The 17,539-nt window shown below is 39.1% G+C and overlaps 1 protein-coding gene and 1 long non-coding RNA gene across 5 annotated transcripts in view; one reads left to right on the top strand and one right to left on the bottom strand.

The window, feature by feature from the left end:
- LOC143210456 (uncharacterized) overlaps window positions 1-1,568 on the top strand; it is a 53,585-nt gene extending 52,017 nt beyond the window's left edge. Inside the window, exons 4-5 of the long non-coding RNA XR_013009253.1 lie at window positions 1,051-1,231; window positions 1,358-1,568. This is a non-coding gene — a long non-coding RNA (uncharacterized LOC143210456). The remainder of the gene's footprint in view (window positions 1-1,050; window positions 1,232-1,357) is intronic.
- The window catches only part of Calx (sodium/calcium exchanger 3), a 225,698-nt gene that overhangs the window by 25,523 nt on the left and 182,636 nt on the right, over window positions 1-17,539 (bottom strand). For all 4 annotated transcript variants that reach the window (XM_076427238.1, XM_076427239.1, XM_076427240.1 and 1 more), the window contains 2 exons: window positions 10,251-10,422; window positions 2,287-2,596 (listed from right to left, as the gene is read on the bottom strand). In XM_076427238.1, coding sequence (XP_076283353.1) covers window positions 2,392-2,596; window positions 10,251-10,422 — 377 coding nt within the window. In that variant the 3' untranslated portion in view covers window positions 2,287-2,391. The remainder of the gene's footprint in view (window positions 1-2,286; window positions 2,597-10,250; window positions 10,423-17,539) is intronic.

The raw sequence follows: 17,539 nt of genomic DNA, 5'->3' as shown, positions 1-17,539 counted from the left end.
AAGTTAGTTAATTTTTTAGAGAAGTTATGCTTGAGTTTGCATTAAGCTCGGTACAGAAAATACAATGCTAGACTTTATCAAACGAAGTATTGTTAAAAGAATTGTAAATTGATTTTTAAAAAAATAATTTGTTTAAAAAGTATAATAAAAATTAATTTAAAACTAACCAAACTCAAAATGAACCAAGTTAGTTAATTTTTTAGAGAAGTTATGCTTGAGTTTGCATTAAGCTCGGCACAGAAAATACAATGCTAGACTGTATCAAACGAAGTATTGTTAAAAGAATTGTAAATTGATCTTTAAAAAAATAATTTGTTTAAAAAGTATATTAAAAATTAATTTAAAACTAACTTAACCCAAAATGAACCAAGTTAGTTAATTTTTTAGAGAAGTTATGCTTGAGTTTGCATTGAGCTCGGCACAGAAAATACAATGCTAGACTTTATCAAACGAAGTATTGTTAAAAGAATTGTAAATTGATTTTTAAAAAAATAATTTGTTTAAAAAGTATAATAAAAATTAATTTAAAACTAACCTAACTCAAAATGAACGAACTTAGTTAATTTTTTAGAGAAGTTATGCTTGAGTTTGCATTAAGCTCGGCACAGAAAATACAATGCTAGACTGTATCAAACGAAGTATTGTCAAAAGAGTAGAATCATAAGAAGATATCCCCCGACTTCCGTCTGTGAAGTATGTAGCATGTTCCAGAGAATTTCTGAGCGCACGGGGCCAAATCTAAATTTAAATTCTGTGCAGGAGACAACCACGAATAGCAGACTAAATTTTCGGTGCTCGTTAACGGCGTGCCACGTATAAAATCCGTAGGCCCGAATATGCCTGCTGTTACATTCTCGTAACTTAGCTGCGAAAATAGCAACGCGAATGTAGGGCTTCTCGTTCGCTTGTGTACGTAGCCCGTCTACAGGGTCTATTAACTCGGAAACTCCAAAGAGAGGCCATTATCCGAACCCGCGAGCCAGAAAACTTTGAATAAGAGCCACTTCTCTTGCGTAGAACCTTCTGAAAAGATTGCTTATTTGTTTTCAGGCACGGGAAAGAGCGAAGACTGTTCCTTTTGGTGTTGTTCGAGCGGTTGACAACTGAAGTTCTTTGGCCTGCGGCGACGAATGTCTACGAGACTACGAGTTTATGGTTGGAGGATCTCTTGAGAAGCTTTGTTTTCTCGAAGAAGTAGATACAAAAATTTAGCAATGGCCACTACGAATAGGTAACCCTTTGTCGTTATTTGTAACAGTTTTGAAATGATTAAATTCTCCTGTATTCTCGAAATTGCTAGAAATTCAAATGTCGCATGAGAATAAAAATAAGATTATATGGAATAAAAATCTTCTAGGTTGAACGATGCACTACCGGTCACACGTATGCGGACACACTTCCTTTTTTCTCTACAAAACGTAGTTTAAGTTAGTAGGAAAAATATTTAGAAGAATTTCGTCACTCGTAATTATTATTATTATGTATGTATATTATGGTATCATAGCACAATAGAATTTATTTTTATGTACAAATTATATATAATGTGAAAATGCAATAATATATAATAATTTCTATCCACAAATACGAAATCTAGTGGAACGGTCTCGGTGCTTGAAAGGATTTCAAGTTTCACTGTGTTTCATTTCTAAGGTGCAGAGCGAATTCAGAGAATTTTTCGATACAAATACTAATAACAAAATACTATAATAATAGAATAAAAAACTAATAGAAAGATTGCTGCGATTACTGCAAGCGATAATTTCTAATCGCGGTGGATACGTCGCCACGACGAATCTCGTATTTAATCTTACTCTAATATTGGTAAGTTTCCACGTAGGTAGTTTTTAACTTAAAACGTTAGATATTCCATAACAAAGTAATAAAGATCGATTTTAGTCAATATATTAGATGCTTAACACTAATCCCACCGAGCCTTAAAAGTAACTGGTAAATGTTTCCTTATAAAAATGACAAGATTGATTTTATCTAGACTTTGTGCGGCTCCTATTATAATACATCATCTACTACAGATATTTATACAATCAATTCTTATAAAGTCATTTTTATTATTTCAATAATTGTAAAATAATAAATCTGGAACCGGTCATTTTGACCGGTGGTGGTAGGTTTAGTCTTAAGTAAGTTAGATGCGTTGCTTTTACACATTTCGCAAGTGTCCGGATACTTTTGAGCGGTAGTGTACGTCTTGATTTCGGAATTAAAATTGCTTCGAGTCCGAAGGATTGACAGTGGTGATTGTTTGAGGATTAGACGTGTCATACTTGCCGAGAGAACGTTTCGTTGAGCACACGCCTTGGCGGACGCAAGAGTTTAAGTTAAGATACGCGCAGCAGTGGGTAGGCCGACGTTTTCGCGTGACTCTCGAGCTGTTTAGAAGCCCTCGATCACGCCGTAGGCCTCCAGGGTCGACATGACGAGGTAGAACACCCACAGGCAAAAAAGGCAGACGGATGTGACCACCTTCGGTACAAAAGGCCCGCCCAGTTCGCCGCCGATACTCTTCGTCCGCCTCAGGAGCAGAACCATGATCACCAGACACGCTTCCGTGCAGAACAACGTCACGGAGAACGCCAAGCTGCGACAAAACATCGTACAATTTTTACAGAAATATCAAAAATTCAATACAGATCAAAATCGAATAGTTTAACACGTTCGCTATCAGCATTTGTTTCGTTGCTTACCTTCCTTGTTCGAAAGTTTTATTAAATGCAACGTATCCAATTTTGTATTATCAAGACAGTTTAGCAGACGAAAGTCACGGATTCTCTGAAAGTTATGCATTCTACTATGAATTTAAACAACGAAAAGTGCATAAAATTAATTTCACTGTTTTTAAGTGAACTGTCAGATTATCGGATGTCGGATGTCGCTAGATAAAAGATTAATCTAGGCCGCAATCGCCCTCAAAAGTCCTATTTTTACGTTTACGAGGAGTAATTTGCATTATTCGGCAGCATGTGCCTTCTCATTTCACGATAATGCAAAGATGGGTTTTTTTTCTGTAATCAAAAGCGCTAGATAAGAGATCAATTTAGGCCGCAATCGCCCTCAAAAGTCTTATTTTTACGTTTATGAGGCGTAATTTGCATTATTCGGCAGCATGTGCCCTCTCATTTCGCAATAATGCAAAGAGATGGGGGTTTCCAGTAGTCAAAAGCGCTAGATAAGAGATCAATCTATGCCGCAGTTGCCCCCGAATTTCCTGTTTTTACGTTTATGAGGCGTAATTTGCATTATTCGGACGTATAAAGTAAAACTAAAGTAAACTATTTGCATAAAGCTAATAATGAATAATGCAAATTACGCCTCGCAAACGTAAACATAGGACTCTGGACTATTGAAAACCCCCATCTTTGCATTATCGAGAAATGAGAAGGCGCATCCGGCGCCCTTGTAATCCTATAAACGAGTCTACCCCCTTAAAGTCTAAAGAGATAGAATTGCGCGCCGATTTGCAGGTTGATTCCGCAAATTCTTGCGGACGATTTCCGGATGGCAGCGATATAAACGGATCAATGACAGATCCATGTCAGTCCGATCGAAATACAATACAATACAATACAACATATCCGGCGCAAACGATCGGGGACAGGGCTGCGCCATCTGCGTCATCGTTGCGCAACTACGATCGCTTGTCCGCATCTGTTGCAACCCTGCAATGATGTACGAGCTTTCCGACGGACATCAACGTCGGACAATACCGTGCCGGGGATCAATCACGTCAACAGCTGACGCGCCGCTCTCTTTTTTACAAATTAACAGCCTTCGGACTACTTTATTCCTAATCGCAATCCCATTCCGCTTGAAAATCGTCCGGCGACCATCGTTTTTGGATTAATCGCTTTTTCGGCAACTGCGCGTTCGAAAATTTCGGTCACTAACCATTCAAAATTGTGGCGCTGTCGATCAAAGTCGACACGGACGTTGGAAAAATTATATTTATTCAGCGATCAAGGGTTGGTCGGCGTGGATACGAGATCCCAGGATCGTTAGGAAACTCGTGAAATTCACGCGAAGCAGGGACCGGGCCAACGAAACCGCCAACGGAGTGAACGGAGAAAATTGAGCTCGACCCGTGGATCGTGGAAACGCGTTCTCTCTTGCATAGGAAATGCCTGATTACCGGGTTGAGCTACGATTCCCGTGGCTAGAACCGTGTGCAGTCTGCGCCGCGTAAATATTCATTACCGAATCGCGAATCTCCTTCCAGTTTTCGCGGGGAAACACCCGACCACGTTCGATACGCGTTGTCCGTACCAATTGGACCCGTTCATGATCCAAACCGAGTTACCGTTTCCCTCGATCAAGCGATTTTACCGATTTCTTGAATGGACATTCAGAGAAATTTTGTAATATTTTTAGAGGAACACAGTGCCGTAACGAGGGTGTGCCGAAAGTGGCGCCCTCCACCGGCGCAACTGGGTTTGGGGCGCAAACCAAAGAATAACGCTGTTTTATGTTTTTATTATATTATTCTAACATATACCCCTACACAGTGACTCCCATTAATATTCGGACACTTTATTCTATACGATTCAATCTTTTTCCGGAAGCTAGGGCACTTAGTTCACTACAGGATGTGAAAAGAAATTTTTTCGGAAATTGCAATTGGTCGGAATTGTAGAGAAAATACTAAAAGATCCATTTTACAACTTTTTTATGTGGGCCTATATTGAAAATTTAAAAAATACATTTTGTAGATCTGTTTCAATTAAACATATCCTGAAAATTTCGTCAAAATCGGTCGACGTTGCAATGAGCTACAAGCGTTTAAAGATGGTAAAAATTGCAGATTTTCACGATTTTCGGCCTATAACAACAGTAAATCTAAGAATTCTTACATCTTTCAATGACTGTCATTTTTCCCCGCATCAACCGATTTCGATGAAACTTTCACAATGCATATAACCCACACAGATCTACAAAACATATTTTTCAAAATTTCAATATAGGCCCGCATAAAAAAGTTGTAAAATGCAACATTTAGTATTTCCTGTACAATTCCGGTCAAATGCAATTTTTGAAAAAATTCCTTTTCACATCCTGTAGTAAATTAGTTGTTCTAGCTTTCCAAAAAAGTGCAAATCGCATAGTCCAATATATGAAAAGTTACGGTGTTTTTAAGAGTGTCCGAATATTAGTGGGAGTTACTGTATGTTTTGTATTTCTTTTATTTTGTCGTCATTGAATATGAATAAAAATTTGTTCGTATTTAGGTTGTAGATTATTTATTCATACAAATACCTTGACAAATACGTTATTGTATATACAGGCAACTCATTTTGAGACGAGGTTATAATAGTATTTAATATATTGCATTTAGTAAAATTTAACTTGTTACATTAAAATTGTTTATTTTTTTGTCATTATTGGGTTATGAGGAGGCGCAAGTTGGACACTTGCCACAGGCGCTTCATACCCTCGTTACGGCACTGGAGGAACACTAACAAATTGTTGCAAGAAATACAGCAAATGGGTATTCGGGTAGCCGGTTGACTACACAAGGGTTAAATAAATAAAGGAAGAACTAAACACATATAAGAACCGGTTTTATATACATTTTTCTCTCTCTGATGTCGAATCACACTCGACCAAGGAGTGCAATGGGTTGATATAAAAGAAATCGCGGTGGTGTACGCTGCATGGACAAAAGGTGTTTGTGGTACATAAAAAAAGAAACAGAATAGAATAGCATAAAGTAAAACATTATTGAAACACACTAGAGACAAACGCTTGAAGTATACAGGGTGTCTCAGATGAAGGAGGCCACCTAAATACCTCCTGTATTTTTAATGGTACAAAAAAAATATTTATGGCATAATTTTAATGGTATCGAGGAGAAATATCATAGAAGAACAATTTTTTTTGTCTGGTTCAAATGTAATCTTAATACTATCCGACAATTTTATCACATTATTTGATACTCAAGGTCACCTGAAGGTAATGACTTAAGCATATTCAAATGTATTTTTTCAGCCGCTACAAGATGGAATGAAAAAAATAAGATGACCTTGGAAAAAGTATGAAAAAATAACCAGACAAAAAAGATTGTTCTTCTATGATATTCCTCGTTCGATATCATTTAAATTGTGCCATAAATATTTTTGTGCCATTCAAAATAAAGGACATATTTAGGTGGCCTCCTTCAGCTGACACACCCTGTATAGCGCATCAACTTCGAAGAACGTGTCATGCTCTCAGGTAGGAACGAGGGTCAAATCTGAATCCTGAGCGAAGAGTAAAAGCTGTCGCCGATATTGGACAGGATATCGACACTATACTAGGTGCAGGGAAGTCTTGCTGCCAATACGGTCGTGGATAACAGTGAACCAGCCAGGAGACACTGTCATCGTCACTGGCCAGGTTTCAACGGGAGTATCGTCGGGCCAAATTTCTTCGGGGAGTTTGTTCGAGCGTGAACGAACACATCGAACGAGACATGACGGCCGGTTATCGAGGCCATGTTATCTCTCTCTCTCTCTCTCTCTTGATCCACCCGATATTGTTTCGTCCTTATCCGTCGCCTTATCCGATTCCGAGTCGCGTCGAGTCGAGGCATCACGCCACGGATAAGCATCTTGCCCCTTAAATCCGCTTTCCAATGTTCTCTTCATTCCACCCGGAGATCTCTCGACGGATCGTGAAACCGAGATTTGTCACCCTGTTCTTCTCTCCTAGTTGTTACTATTGGCTTATTGTTGCTTTTCGGTTCGCAGTTACACCACGCGAAATGCTTTTTGATCCTTGGGAAATGAAGCAACCGAGCTTTCTTTTAACACATCCCGTCCACTCTGTTCTATACTGCTTTGTTCGCAATCCCTCCATCTTTTGGTGGAATTATATTCTACATTCTACAGTGTTAAGCTTGTTGTAAAATACATGTTCTTAGTGGTGGTACCACTTAGAAATTTCTTTCTTTGTAGTTCGTAATTTCCTAAAAAAGGAGAAAATTTATATCTATTGTACGCCGACATGTTCTCTAATAACTATACATTAACGAAACCAAAATATATAATAATTTCATCTCGGTTTAAAAGAAATTAATAACGTATTGATAAATTATATATTCATAAATTATAATATATACATATTCATAAATTAACACATATTTATTCAAATTTGTTCACAATCTTCATCATGAGTCTGACACGATATTGTAGGGCATTGATGCGCTAAACACATATATTTCATAACTTTAACACTGCAGAACATATTTCCACCAAAACAATGAGACACGAACAAGGCGGTACAGAACTGTAGGAAAAATAAATATAGAGTCTAGATTTGTTTCTATAAATCAAATTATACAGGGTGGTCCACCTAAATGTAGCCACCTAAATATCTCTTTTCTTATAAGCAGCACTTCTTGATACTCCAAACGCTCACCAGAGTCCGACGCATTCACACAAATCAACACAGACTGCCAAAGACAAATGTATAAGAAACTAGCTGTACCCGCGACTTTGTCCACGTGCAATAACAAATCCAAAAGTTATAAGCAGAAACGTGCCCAAAAGAGGGCGAAAAAGTCGTCTTTGGTCACTATTGACGTCACAACTTTTGAACAAATGGATTTTTTCGAATGCGGATTTCTTCTAAACCTTCCCGAAGAAACACTGCGTCTAATGGCTCAAACCCCAATGTTCTACGTTCAGCCGTTCTCAGTTGATGCTGTCACAAACAGACAGACAGACACGATTTTATTATACAGGGTGTAATAAATATAAATCGAATATTTCGAAAAGTATGAAAGATATTAAAAAAGTGTAAAATACGTGTTCAAGGATTTCGAGGGGGAAAGAGGGAGGCAGTATCGGTTTTTTTTATTTGGGGGCGTTTTTAAGGTAATTTGAAGGTCAACTTTGTTTTTTCAAATGGAAACCTATATTTTTTTATTATGGGATCTTATTGTATGTAAAAAGATCAGCAATTTTCGTAGGATACTTTTTTATCCGCAGGTTTCCATTTGAAAAAACAAAAAGTTGACCTCCAAATGACCTTGAAAACGCCACCCAAATAAAAAACTGATATTGCCCCCCCCCCCTGTTTACCCCTCGAAATCCTAGGACACGTGTTTTACACTTGTTTAATATCTTTCATACTTTCCGAGGTATTCGGCTGGGAAGTTTTCAACTGAACACCCTGTATATTTTATTATACATATATAGAGATAGAGATGTTACACACTTTCCAACAAGAACAAAGCACAAAAGTTTGTTTAATTATCGAGCAAAAGCGACTCGGAACGTGTTAATAAGATGATCGTTAAATTTTTCACGAAATTTCGATCGATTGGTACTTTTATATCTGGACACTGTTTGTTCAACGTCCGTAGCAAACAATATGTCAAGAATTTATACCCCTGGGTATAATAATTGAAGCTCGCAATTTTCTCATTTACAGACTCTCGCTCCCCCAAGAATTCGAGGGCAAGCTGAGAATGTATTATGTGCTTTCCACGTGGAATTTTAATTTTAATCGGTATGTAGGGTCTAATAGACGAGCCTCCGGTCCTTTGAATCCCTTATCGATCGCGGTGAACAGCTTTAGAAGCGTGCAATATCGTTAGGATAAACCTGGGATACTGTGTCGAACACGCTCTTTTTCCGGGGACTTTCTCCAGGAAAATCTCCCGCGCATAGAAAGTGTAGAAAGAGTTAACGACAAGCGTCGATTTCCTCGCTCGGAGTTCGAGGAGATGGGTCCTCTGTGGAAGTTTTCTCGTTTTCGTATCAGGTCCACTGTGAAAATCGACTTTCGAGGATCGAGCCTACGTCGCCGGCAACTCTATCTCTTTACGTTCGAATGAAAGAAAGTGTCTTTGAAAGTTTAAATTACGTTGTGAGGGCATACAGGTCGGTTCAAAGGCGTGGCATCCGCAATGGGCGGGGCCAAGTTAAACTCCGCCCACAGGGGGTAGGAGAAACAAGCTAAACAAAAAATCAAAGATCTTTTTTTTAAGATTAAAGATCTTAAATCTTAATTTTGTTTTTTTACCTCGTTTTTCACGTTCAGGGTCAATTTTTCGGGGGTTCCTTATGTCATCCTCGACTAAATCGGGGGTGTAGAATCGCGTGGTGGGGTCTGCGACATATATTGGGTTGGCAACAAAGTAATTTCGGTATTTTAAGGTGAGATAAAACCGAATTTCTTTATTGAAACAAAGAACTTTAATCTATAAAATATTTTTTTATTTATTCTTTTTTGCAAACGATCATCGAACAAAAGGGAAAATATCTAATTCATTAAAGTTTATTGCTCTGTTTATTGCTATTTCACCTTAAAATACCGAAATTACTTTCTTGCCAACCCAATAATTTTGTGACACACCGTAGGATAAAGTGCCCAAATATGGTATAGTCCCCTATTATGGCACTACCTTATATCTTGTACAGGAGAAGTCGCACTCTAGTCAGAAAATCCTCAAACAATAATTTACCATGTTTACTCAACAGCGTGCAGTTCAATCGCACCATTCTATAGATTTTAGTATCGATCCTCCGCCAGTTGTGTCTCCACGTGTTGAATATTTTTGTGGTTAGATTTTCGCTTGTATCTTTTTCGAGGAAGGTAAGTGATTTTTGAAATGTTTGAACATATCTGTAGCTTCAGTTTATTTATATTAATGTTTGCCAACTGTTGGTTTGAGCTGAAATTTATCATCTCTTTGTCAGTAGCTAGTATTATCAACCCATATGGGTATAGCTATGGACATTCTTAGTGTGGGTGCCGAATATGGCACTAGGTGTCATATTAGGGACTCAAGGTGTACCATATTAAGAACCCCTTTCGCTGGAACCTGCAAATGACACACCACAAAAAAAATATTTTTTCCAAGCTGTATTAATTTTTAAACAAACTTGTCCCCAGAATCTTATAGGGAGGAAATGCATCCACAACTGGTAACTTTATGGTCGAAAAAGAGCATTCTAAAATAATCAAGAAATGACATCAACGAAAAATGGTTCATATTTGGACACTTTACCCTACTTTCGGCGCGGTCGATGCATTCATAAAAAGATAGTTTCCCTACACTATCTGTGTCCCTGCTCGGAACAGACAACGGGAGCTAGATCGCGACTTTCTCAAAAGAAGAGCTTGAAAAGGACAAGGAAGGGCCTAGAGAAAAATGTGTTATACTGGAAAGGGGCGGAGTCAGATGAGAAGCTGCTTTGGGAAATGTGATGTAAAGGATTGCTCGAAGGGTTTACTGTTGAATCGGTACTGACTTGCCGGGTTCCACTTCGAACTTTTCGCCGTGGCAGGCATGGTAAATGGCTGCGATGCTCCACGCGATGCCGATCCCCAGGAAGACGTTCACCGCGTTACTTCCGGTCACGTTCCCAACGCTCGCGTCGGCGTACTTGTCCTGGCAGGCGGCCACCTTGCTCGCGAACGTGTCTGCAATAAAATCACATGCTCAGATTTTCTTTGCCTACCACTCGGCGAGTGTTTGCTTTCGTTTTGTCAAACGGTCGCCAAGCTTTGTGCATCGATTCCTATCGCTGCCCTTTCGATCTCGTTACGACGTATATCCTGTCAATCTGAACAAGGAGTTAGACTGACATTAATTCGATCTCGTTACAATGTAGAGAGTGGGCGTACAAAGTATTCGTGCACCTTTTAAAAACGAAGAACTTTTTCAAAATTGGACCCAACAGCTCGAGTTTTCTTTTTGCGACGTTAGAAGGATTAGTTTACTAGCTAATTTGTAAATAATTTTTTTTAGAAATTGTTATTCGTTAACTCAAGCTGTTCGGTCCAATTTTGAAAAAGGTATTCGTTTCTAAAAGGTGTACGAATACTTTGCACACCCACTGTATACCTCAACTTTCTATCATCTGAAATCAACAAGGAGTTAGACTGACAGGATGTCATACTCGACGAAATTGATACAGCCAATCGCCTTCTCCAAGTTCACGGAACCACCGTAACAAACAATATGTTCATTAGGATTGTTCAGCATCCCCGCAGCACTCTGTTGAGTCCATACTCCCTTATCAGGCAGTAAATTACCGTCCATTAATTTCGCGGCTGAGCCCCCTCCAATTCGGCGTTTCTCCCGCGCGATGCCCTGCTGGCCCGCTCTCAATCATTCGTCCGGGAAGCGGTACAATCGAACGCAATTACGTTTCTAATACAACCACGCGAGAAGAAGCTCGCACATGGTCGCCGAAACATCGTTCGTCAATATTGAATGTCGCCTAACCCTGCTAACTCGGTGCCGCTGGTTGTATGTACAGTCGAGGTACACAGAGTTGGGCAAAAATTTTATGTAAGTAAAAATTTCGAACAGAGTGGGTTTTTTTCCAAGTGGGTGTTAAACCCATTCATTCGAAATTTTTATTTAAATACAATTTTTACTCATTTTTCTCATTTTTGTTATAAACGCATAAAATCCTACCTGTCTATCCGCAACTTAGTTGGATAAAAAAATATGCAAATGAAGCTAAAATGTTGCTTAACGCTCGACCTACTACCACCGGTCAAAATGACCGGTCCCAGACTTATTATTTTACAATGATTGAAATAATAAAAATGATTTTATAAGAATTGATTGCATAAATATCTCTAGTAGAGCACGTATTATAATAGGAAAATTATAACAATAATTTTTATGCATGAGTATTGTTCATTTTTCTTTCGACTCATTCATTTTATTGTTAAATTTCATATTTCCATTGATACATTCATTTTTCTTGTGATTCATTCATTTTATTGTTAAATTTAATTCTTCTTTTGATTCATATCTTTGTTTGAATCATATTTAAACGCACATTTATTTATGTTAATCGAGGTCCTACTGTAATACCTTAATACGCAAAAGAATGTTATATTTACTCGGTTTTATTAGGCGTAGAGCGGAATGAACAGGCGCCTATGAAGCAGTATAAGAAAACGTCGTTCCTTCAGGCTAATAAAACCTGGACCAGAGAGGGAGGGAGAGAGAGAGAAAGAGAGGAGGGGGAGAGGTAGGGATCCTAAACTGGACGATTTCCCGGCATCCTCGTTTATTGGCGTCCCGGGAGTAGGTTGAATGGCGGCTTTGATTGGGAACGGTCGAAAGTTCGTGGCCGTTGGCATAGTTGCCCCGAAGAAAATTGATCGTAGAGCGCGGTGCATCGGGTCGAATAACTTCTTCCGTGGGGTTGCAGAGGCAAGGTTGTCAAGGGGTGACGGACATTCTTGGCCAGACAATATTGGACCGGCCGGTTTCCGCATCGGCGGGCCACGAGCACGGTAGCCGCCATTGTTCGGCCGCAACACAAAGCCCCCAGAGTAATAAATTATCACCCGTGGTCGACAAGCATATTACCGCCTCCCTCGACTTACACGGCCGAAAATCCGGCTAGAATGCGGTACCGAACCCCGCGATTCCTTGATAAATTCGCGACACCGGAGCGTTAATCGGGTGACCGTAATTCGCGGACGCGTTCCGGACCGCTGCACAATGTGCACTGTGCACAAACCTAGGATATCTCGATACTCTTTTATACTAGCTGTGGACGGACGGGTGATACAACCGAGCGGGGGGTGATACTACATGTAAAATTAGTCGACAAAAAGGAATAACATTTTTTTGTTTGACGCTTCGTCTTCGAGCAAATCGAGTTTGAAAATGTAGGGAATACACGTGCTATTGCATAGGAATCGTCTGACGCGTCTGACCATGATCAACCAATTCTACTTTGTCTATTACATACTAAGCACGCGAACCTGGCTTTTCGATTTTCTCGAAAACGAAGCGTCAAATGAAAAAATTCTATTCCTTCTTTTCGACTTATTTTTACATGTAGCATCACCCTCTGCTCGGTTGTTCCACCAACATTCATTTATTTCATTGTTAAATTTCATTTTTCTTTTGATTCATTCATTTTATTGTTAAATTTCATTTTTCTTTTGATTCATTCATTTTATTGTTAAATTTCATTTCTCTTTTGATTCACTCATTTCATTGTTAAATTTCATTTCTCTTTAGATTCATTCATTTTATTGATAAATTTCATTTTTCTTTTGATTCATTCATTTTATTGTTAAATTTCATTTTTCTTTTGATTCATTGATTTCATTGTGAAATTTCATTTTTTCTTTTGATTCACTCATTTCATTGTTAAATTTCATTTCTCTTTAGATTCATTCATTTTATTGTTAAATTTCATTTTTATTTTGATTCATTCATTTTATTGTTAAATTTCATTTTTCTTTTGATTCATTGATTTCATTGTGAAATTTCATTTTTTCTTTTGATTCATTCATTTTATTGTTAAATTTCATTTTTCTTTTGATTCATTCATTTTATTGTTAAATTTCATTTTTCTTTTGATTCATTGATTTCATTGTGAAATTTCATTTTTTCTTTTGATTCATTGATTTCATTGTTTTTCATTTTTTCTTTTGATTCATTCATTTTATTGTGAAATTTCATTTTTTCTTTTGATTCATTGATTTCATTGTTTTTATTCTTTTGACTCATTCATCTTATTGTTAAATTTCATTTCTCTTTTGATTCATTCATTTCATTGTTAAATTTCATTTCTCTTTTGATTCATTCATTTCATTGTTAAATTTCATTTCTCTTTTGATTCATTCATTTTATTGTTAAATTCCATTTTTCCTGAATAATTACCGTTGCATATACATTACTCGACAATCAAATATGGGATAGGCATTATTGCGATGCATCAAGATTTGTATGAATCTGATGTATCACCATCACCATATCCCCCGTAAAATCGTCGAAAGCACGCGTCTTACGAGGTTATATCTTTGTACCTGCTCAGCAACTTACAATTTCTCAGTGGTCATGAAAAATTTATGAAAGTTGTACGGCTCGTTAGAATTGTAGATTCCGCGGAAGATCTCCGTTCTGTCATTTTGCGGCCCTATTTCACAGAGAATTCGCCCCCTCGGTAATTGAATCGTAAGAAGCGGCGAAAATTTTCGACGACCCCATTACCGGGACGCTTTTACGGCCGCGTCGATACTAAAAAGTGTTGAAGACTTCTCCGGTTGATCACGGGAGGAGAAGCGCGAGGGGCGAGGTAAGGGTCACGCGCTTCTGGGGGTTGAAAATTCCGGGGGCAATAGCGAGGGCGAGTCGTAAACGCTCTCTCTCTCTCTCTCTCTCTCTCTCTCTCTCTCTCTCTCTGTGTGTGTGTTTGGGTGAAATCGCGAGAGAGGGTGCGGTATCGACGGAAGACGAAATCCGCGGTGCAAATAAATAACGCGATGCGAGCTGCCTCGTCGGGGGGATCTTTTATTGGCGGAGTTCTCGTGAGTTTACTGCCGTAATTTTGGAAGCTCGCATTTACGGCCAGTCTCGGACGAAAGTAACGTAATTAACCGCGGCTGATTTACCACCGGCGATAGCGTGTATCGCGAGCCTGTTCGTGGAGCGTGTTCTTCTTCCGAAAAATAAATGTATAAATCTTCCTCATTAAAACAAAAGAAGAGACATGAGTAGACTGCGGATCTTTATGCAAAATAAAAAATGTTTGCCTCGATTGCAAGACACAGGAGTGAAATAAAAATTTCTTTCTTCTTTTAATTATCTGATTAAGCAGAAACCAATACGCTGTCTTTAAATCTTTTTAATATGTGCACTGCTTTAAATTGTGCTTACCCATTTTTGTCATAAATGCATCAAATCCGCAGTCTAGTCATGAGAATAGGATAAGTGATTTTCGAGATATAACAATTTAAAGTGCAGGTACTTTCGTGGTGACACAGAACGATCGTATTGTTCAACGGTCTGTATTTTATTAACTATCGACGGTTTTTATTAACTATCGCGTACATTATACATGTGTAATAGTATACATTTCGAACCACATCGGACTGATGGATCTGTGCGGAACAATGAATTTTCGTGGCATCCCCAGAGTTCCCAAATAATAGTTGCTTCATGAAGTTTCGAAGCTCTACACTCTACGCTTTCTAGACAAATTGAAAACCAGCGAAATCATGACATAAATCCTCCCTAATTTCGCGGACACTGTACCATAGTATATTTCGGACTACGTCAAACTGACATGGAACAATAAGTTTACCTAAAACGCGCATTCCCGAACGCAGACGTAATGAGAATTGTTTCGAGAAATTCAAAGCCTCCTGTACTTCATAAACAAATTGAAGACCATCAAAGTCATCACTAGACAGCGGATCTTTATGCATTGATAGCAAAGTTGAGAAAATGAAATTCAACATTGTTGAAAAATTTTAACAATTGAAAGTGTCAATATACAGGGTGAGTCACCTAACCTCGAATATCTTTGTTGTTTTTAAGGATTCGTCAAATGTCTGAAGGACAAAGTTGAATGGTTTAGTGGGGCTCACATGATACCAAAAATATCTTTGTTTTTATGTAATTTTTTTCAGAGATATCAAAGTCACCTTAATTTTTTTAAATGGCACTTGGTATCTTGGACTTAACAGTATTATAGCCCGTATCAAGACGAATTCAACGACCTAGTATACCATGACCTTCGGATGACCTTGAAGAACCATTGAAAAAAATGAAGGTGGCCTTTTCAGTTACTTGCGATAATCTGACAAAAAAATATTTTAAACGTAAGTCGATCAGCTCTCGATTGGCTATACATTGCAATAAAAAAAGTTCGAAAATTTTTATGTTTAAACAACAAAGATATTTGAGATGGCAACATTAGGTGACTCATCCTGTATAATTTCTCCTGGAAAACAATTTTTATTTTGCATGAAGATCCGCAGTCTAGTCACTTAAACATCTAGAGACCTAACTTCAAACTAAAACTCCTTAACGAGCCAACCTCGAAAACTGATTCGATCTGACCTGGCGCGACCCAATTCAATTTCTCAACAATTTCCACGCAGAAGCTTGCGGGATAGGTTTGGATCCGGCGAAGTGTCCGGGGGGTAAAAAACGGGGGAAGAAGCGGAAAGAGATATTCCGCAGGCCGTTTAATTCGGTTTTCCGGTTCATTTGAACTGAAACGATCCGACTATCCCGCCGCGCCGCACCAGTTTCCGGTGTAATCGCGCGGCGCGCCGGACTCCGATAACGGTTATTAAAAGCCGTCGGCGAAATAATATCGCGGTTCTGTGCCCGGCGGCTCGTTTCGACAACTTTTATCCGCCTGTCCGTAATTTATAGACGTCCTTGATCGCGCACACCATTAACCAAAACGGATCCGCACCATCCGAAACCGGGTTATCCAATCTTATGCGGCTATGGATCCGGGGGGACGGGACACGCCTACCTAATGATTCGCGAAGTGCGATCAATCGCGCTCTGGCCGACCGTCATCGTCTTTTTATACTGAGCCCACGGGGAGCTGTACAAGACTTTCGCATTTCCATTAGTATCGCGAAGCTGGGGAGCCGACATCTTTTCAAATCATGCGACGTCTTCTGCTTATTGCCGACTCATGAAGGAAAATTCGAGGAAAGAAAAATTGTTCGTTATAAAGCAGACATTGCTTAAGCGAATGCAGGAAGTTTCGTTAAAATATCTTTCGTCGTTCTCCCCCCAAAAAAATCCGAAAGACTTAGTATCGCGCAGCTGGGGATGCAACATCTTTGCGAATTATGTGACGTCTTCTGCTTATTGCCGTACTCATGAAGGAAAATTCGATGAAACAAAAATTGGTCGTTATAAAGCAGACATTGCTTAACCGAATGCAGGAAGTTTCGTTAAAATATCTTTCGTCGTTCTCCCATAAAAAAAAATCCAAAAGACTATCTTTACGCTCATCCGTACTGCAAAATCAGTCTTCAATTAAACACACTGTAGCTTGCACTCGAACTTCACAAGGCCTGATAAGAAAATGTTAAACTAAAGTTCAAACACTGAAGAATCGACCGCGAAAAAGCTAATTTCAAAATATTTGTCGTTCCTCCCACAAGAAATTCCCAAACGCACCCCTAAGAATGCGTACACGATAAAACCAACTGTTAAATAAAACACGCCAAAGATTTCACTTTACTCCCAGCGAAACGGTGCAGAAAAATTTCGCGACGTCTCTCAAAGCTGTCCCCGAAGTGTACTCACAGATACGGTCTCGACTGTCCGTGTAAGGAGCGTTACAAACGCGACGTATATCTCGACTTAAATCGCGAGAGTCGAGTCGCTCCACAATCGAGCGTATAAATCTGAAATTGCTTGTGCCGGGCTGTAACTCACGGAATCCGGTGGCGAGGAACCGAGACGTTTCGTCATAACAATCCGGCAAAAGTTTCCGGAAGTCGTCTTGGCCGCGATATATCGATAGGAGGCTGGTCGAAGTCGACGGACAATACGAGAAGATCGAGAGAGAGAGAGAGAGAGAGAGAGGGAGATCGCGAGCAGCCGACGCGACGGGAAAAGCCGATACTATCGTTGGAATCTTGGCTGGAACGTGGACCGCATAAATATTGATGAGATCGTGCCGTAGGAAGTTTCGGCGGCCTCTGCGATAAAACCATAGGAAAGCAATTCCTTAAATAATGCCGGCCGAGCCCGTGAATTATACAAATTCGCCCCGATATCGAATCATGAGAA

The sequence above is a fragment of the Lasioglossum baleicum genome, chromosome 7 (assembly GCF_051020765.1).
Source record: "Lasioglossum baleicum chromosome 7, iyLasBale1, whole genome shotgun sequence".
Taxonomy (NCBI): domain Eukaryota; kingdom Metazoa; phylum Arthropoda; class Insecta; order Hymenoptera; family Halictidae; genus Lasioglossum; species Lasioglossum baleicum.
This window is presented reverse-complemented; position numbering and strand designations above follow the sequence as displayed.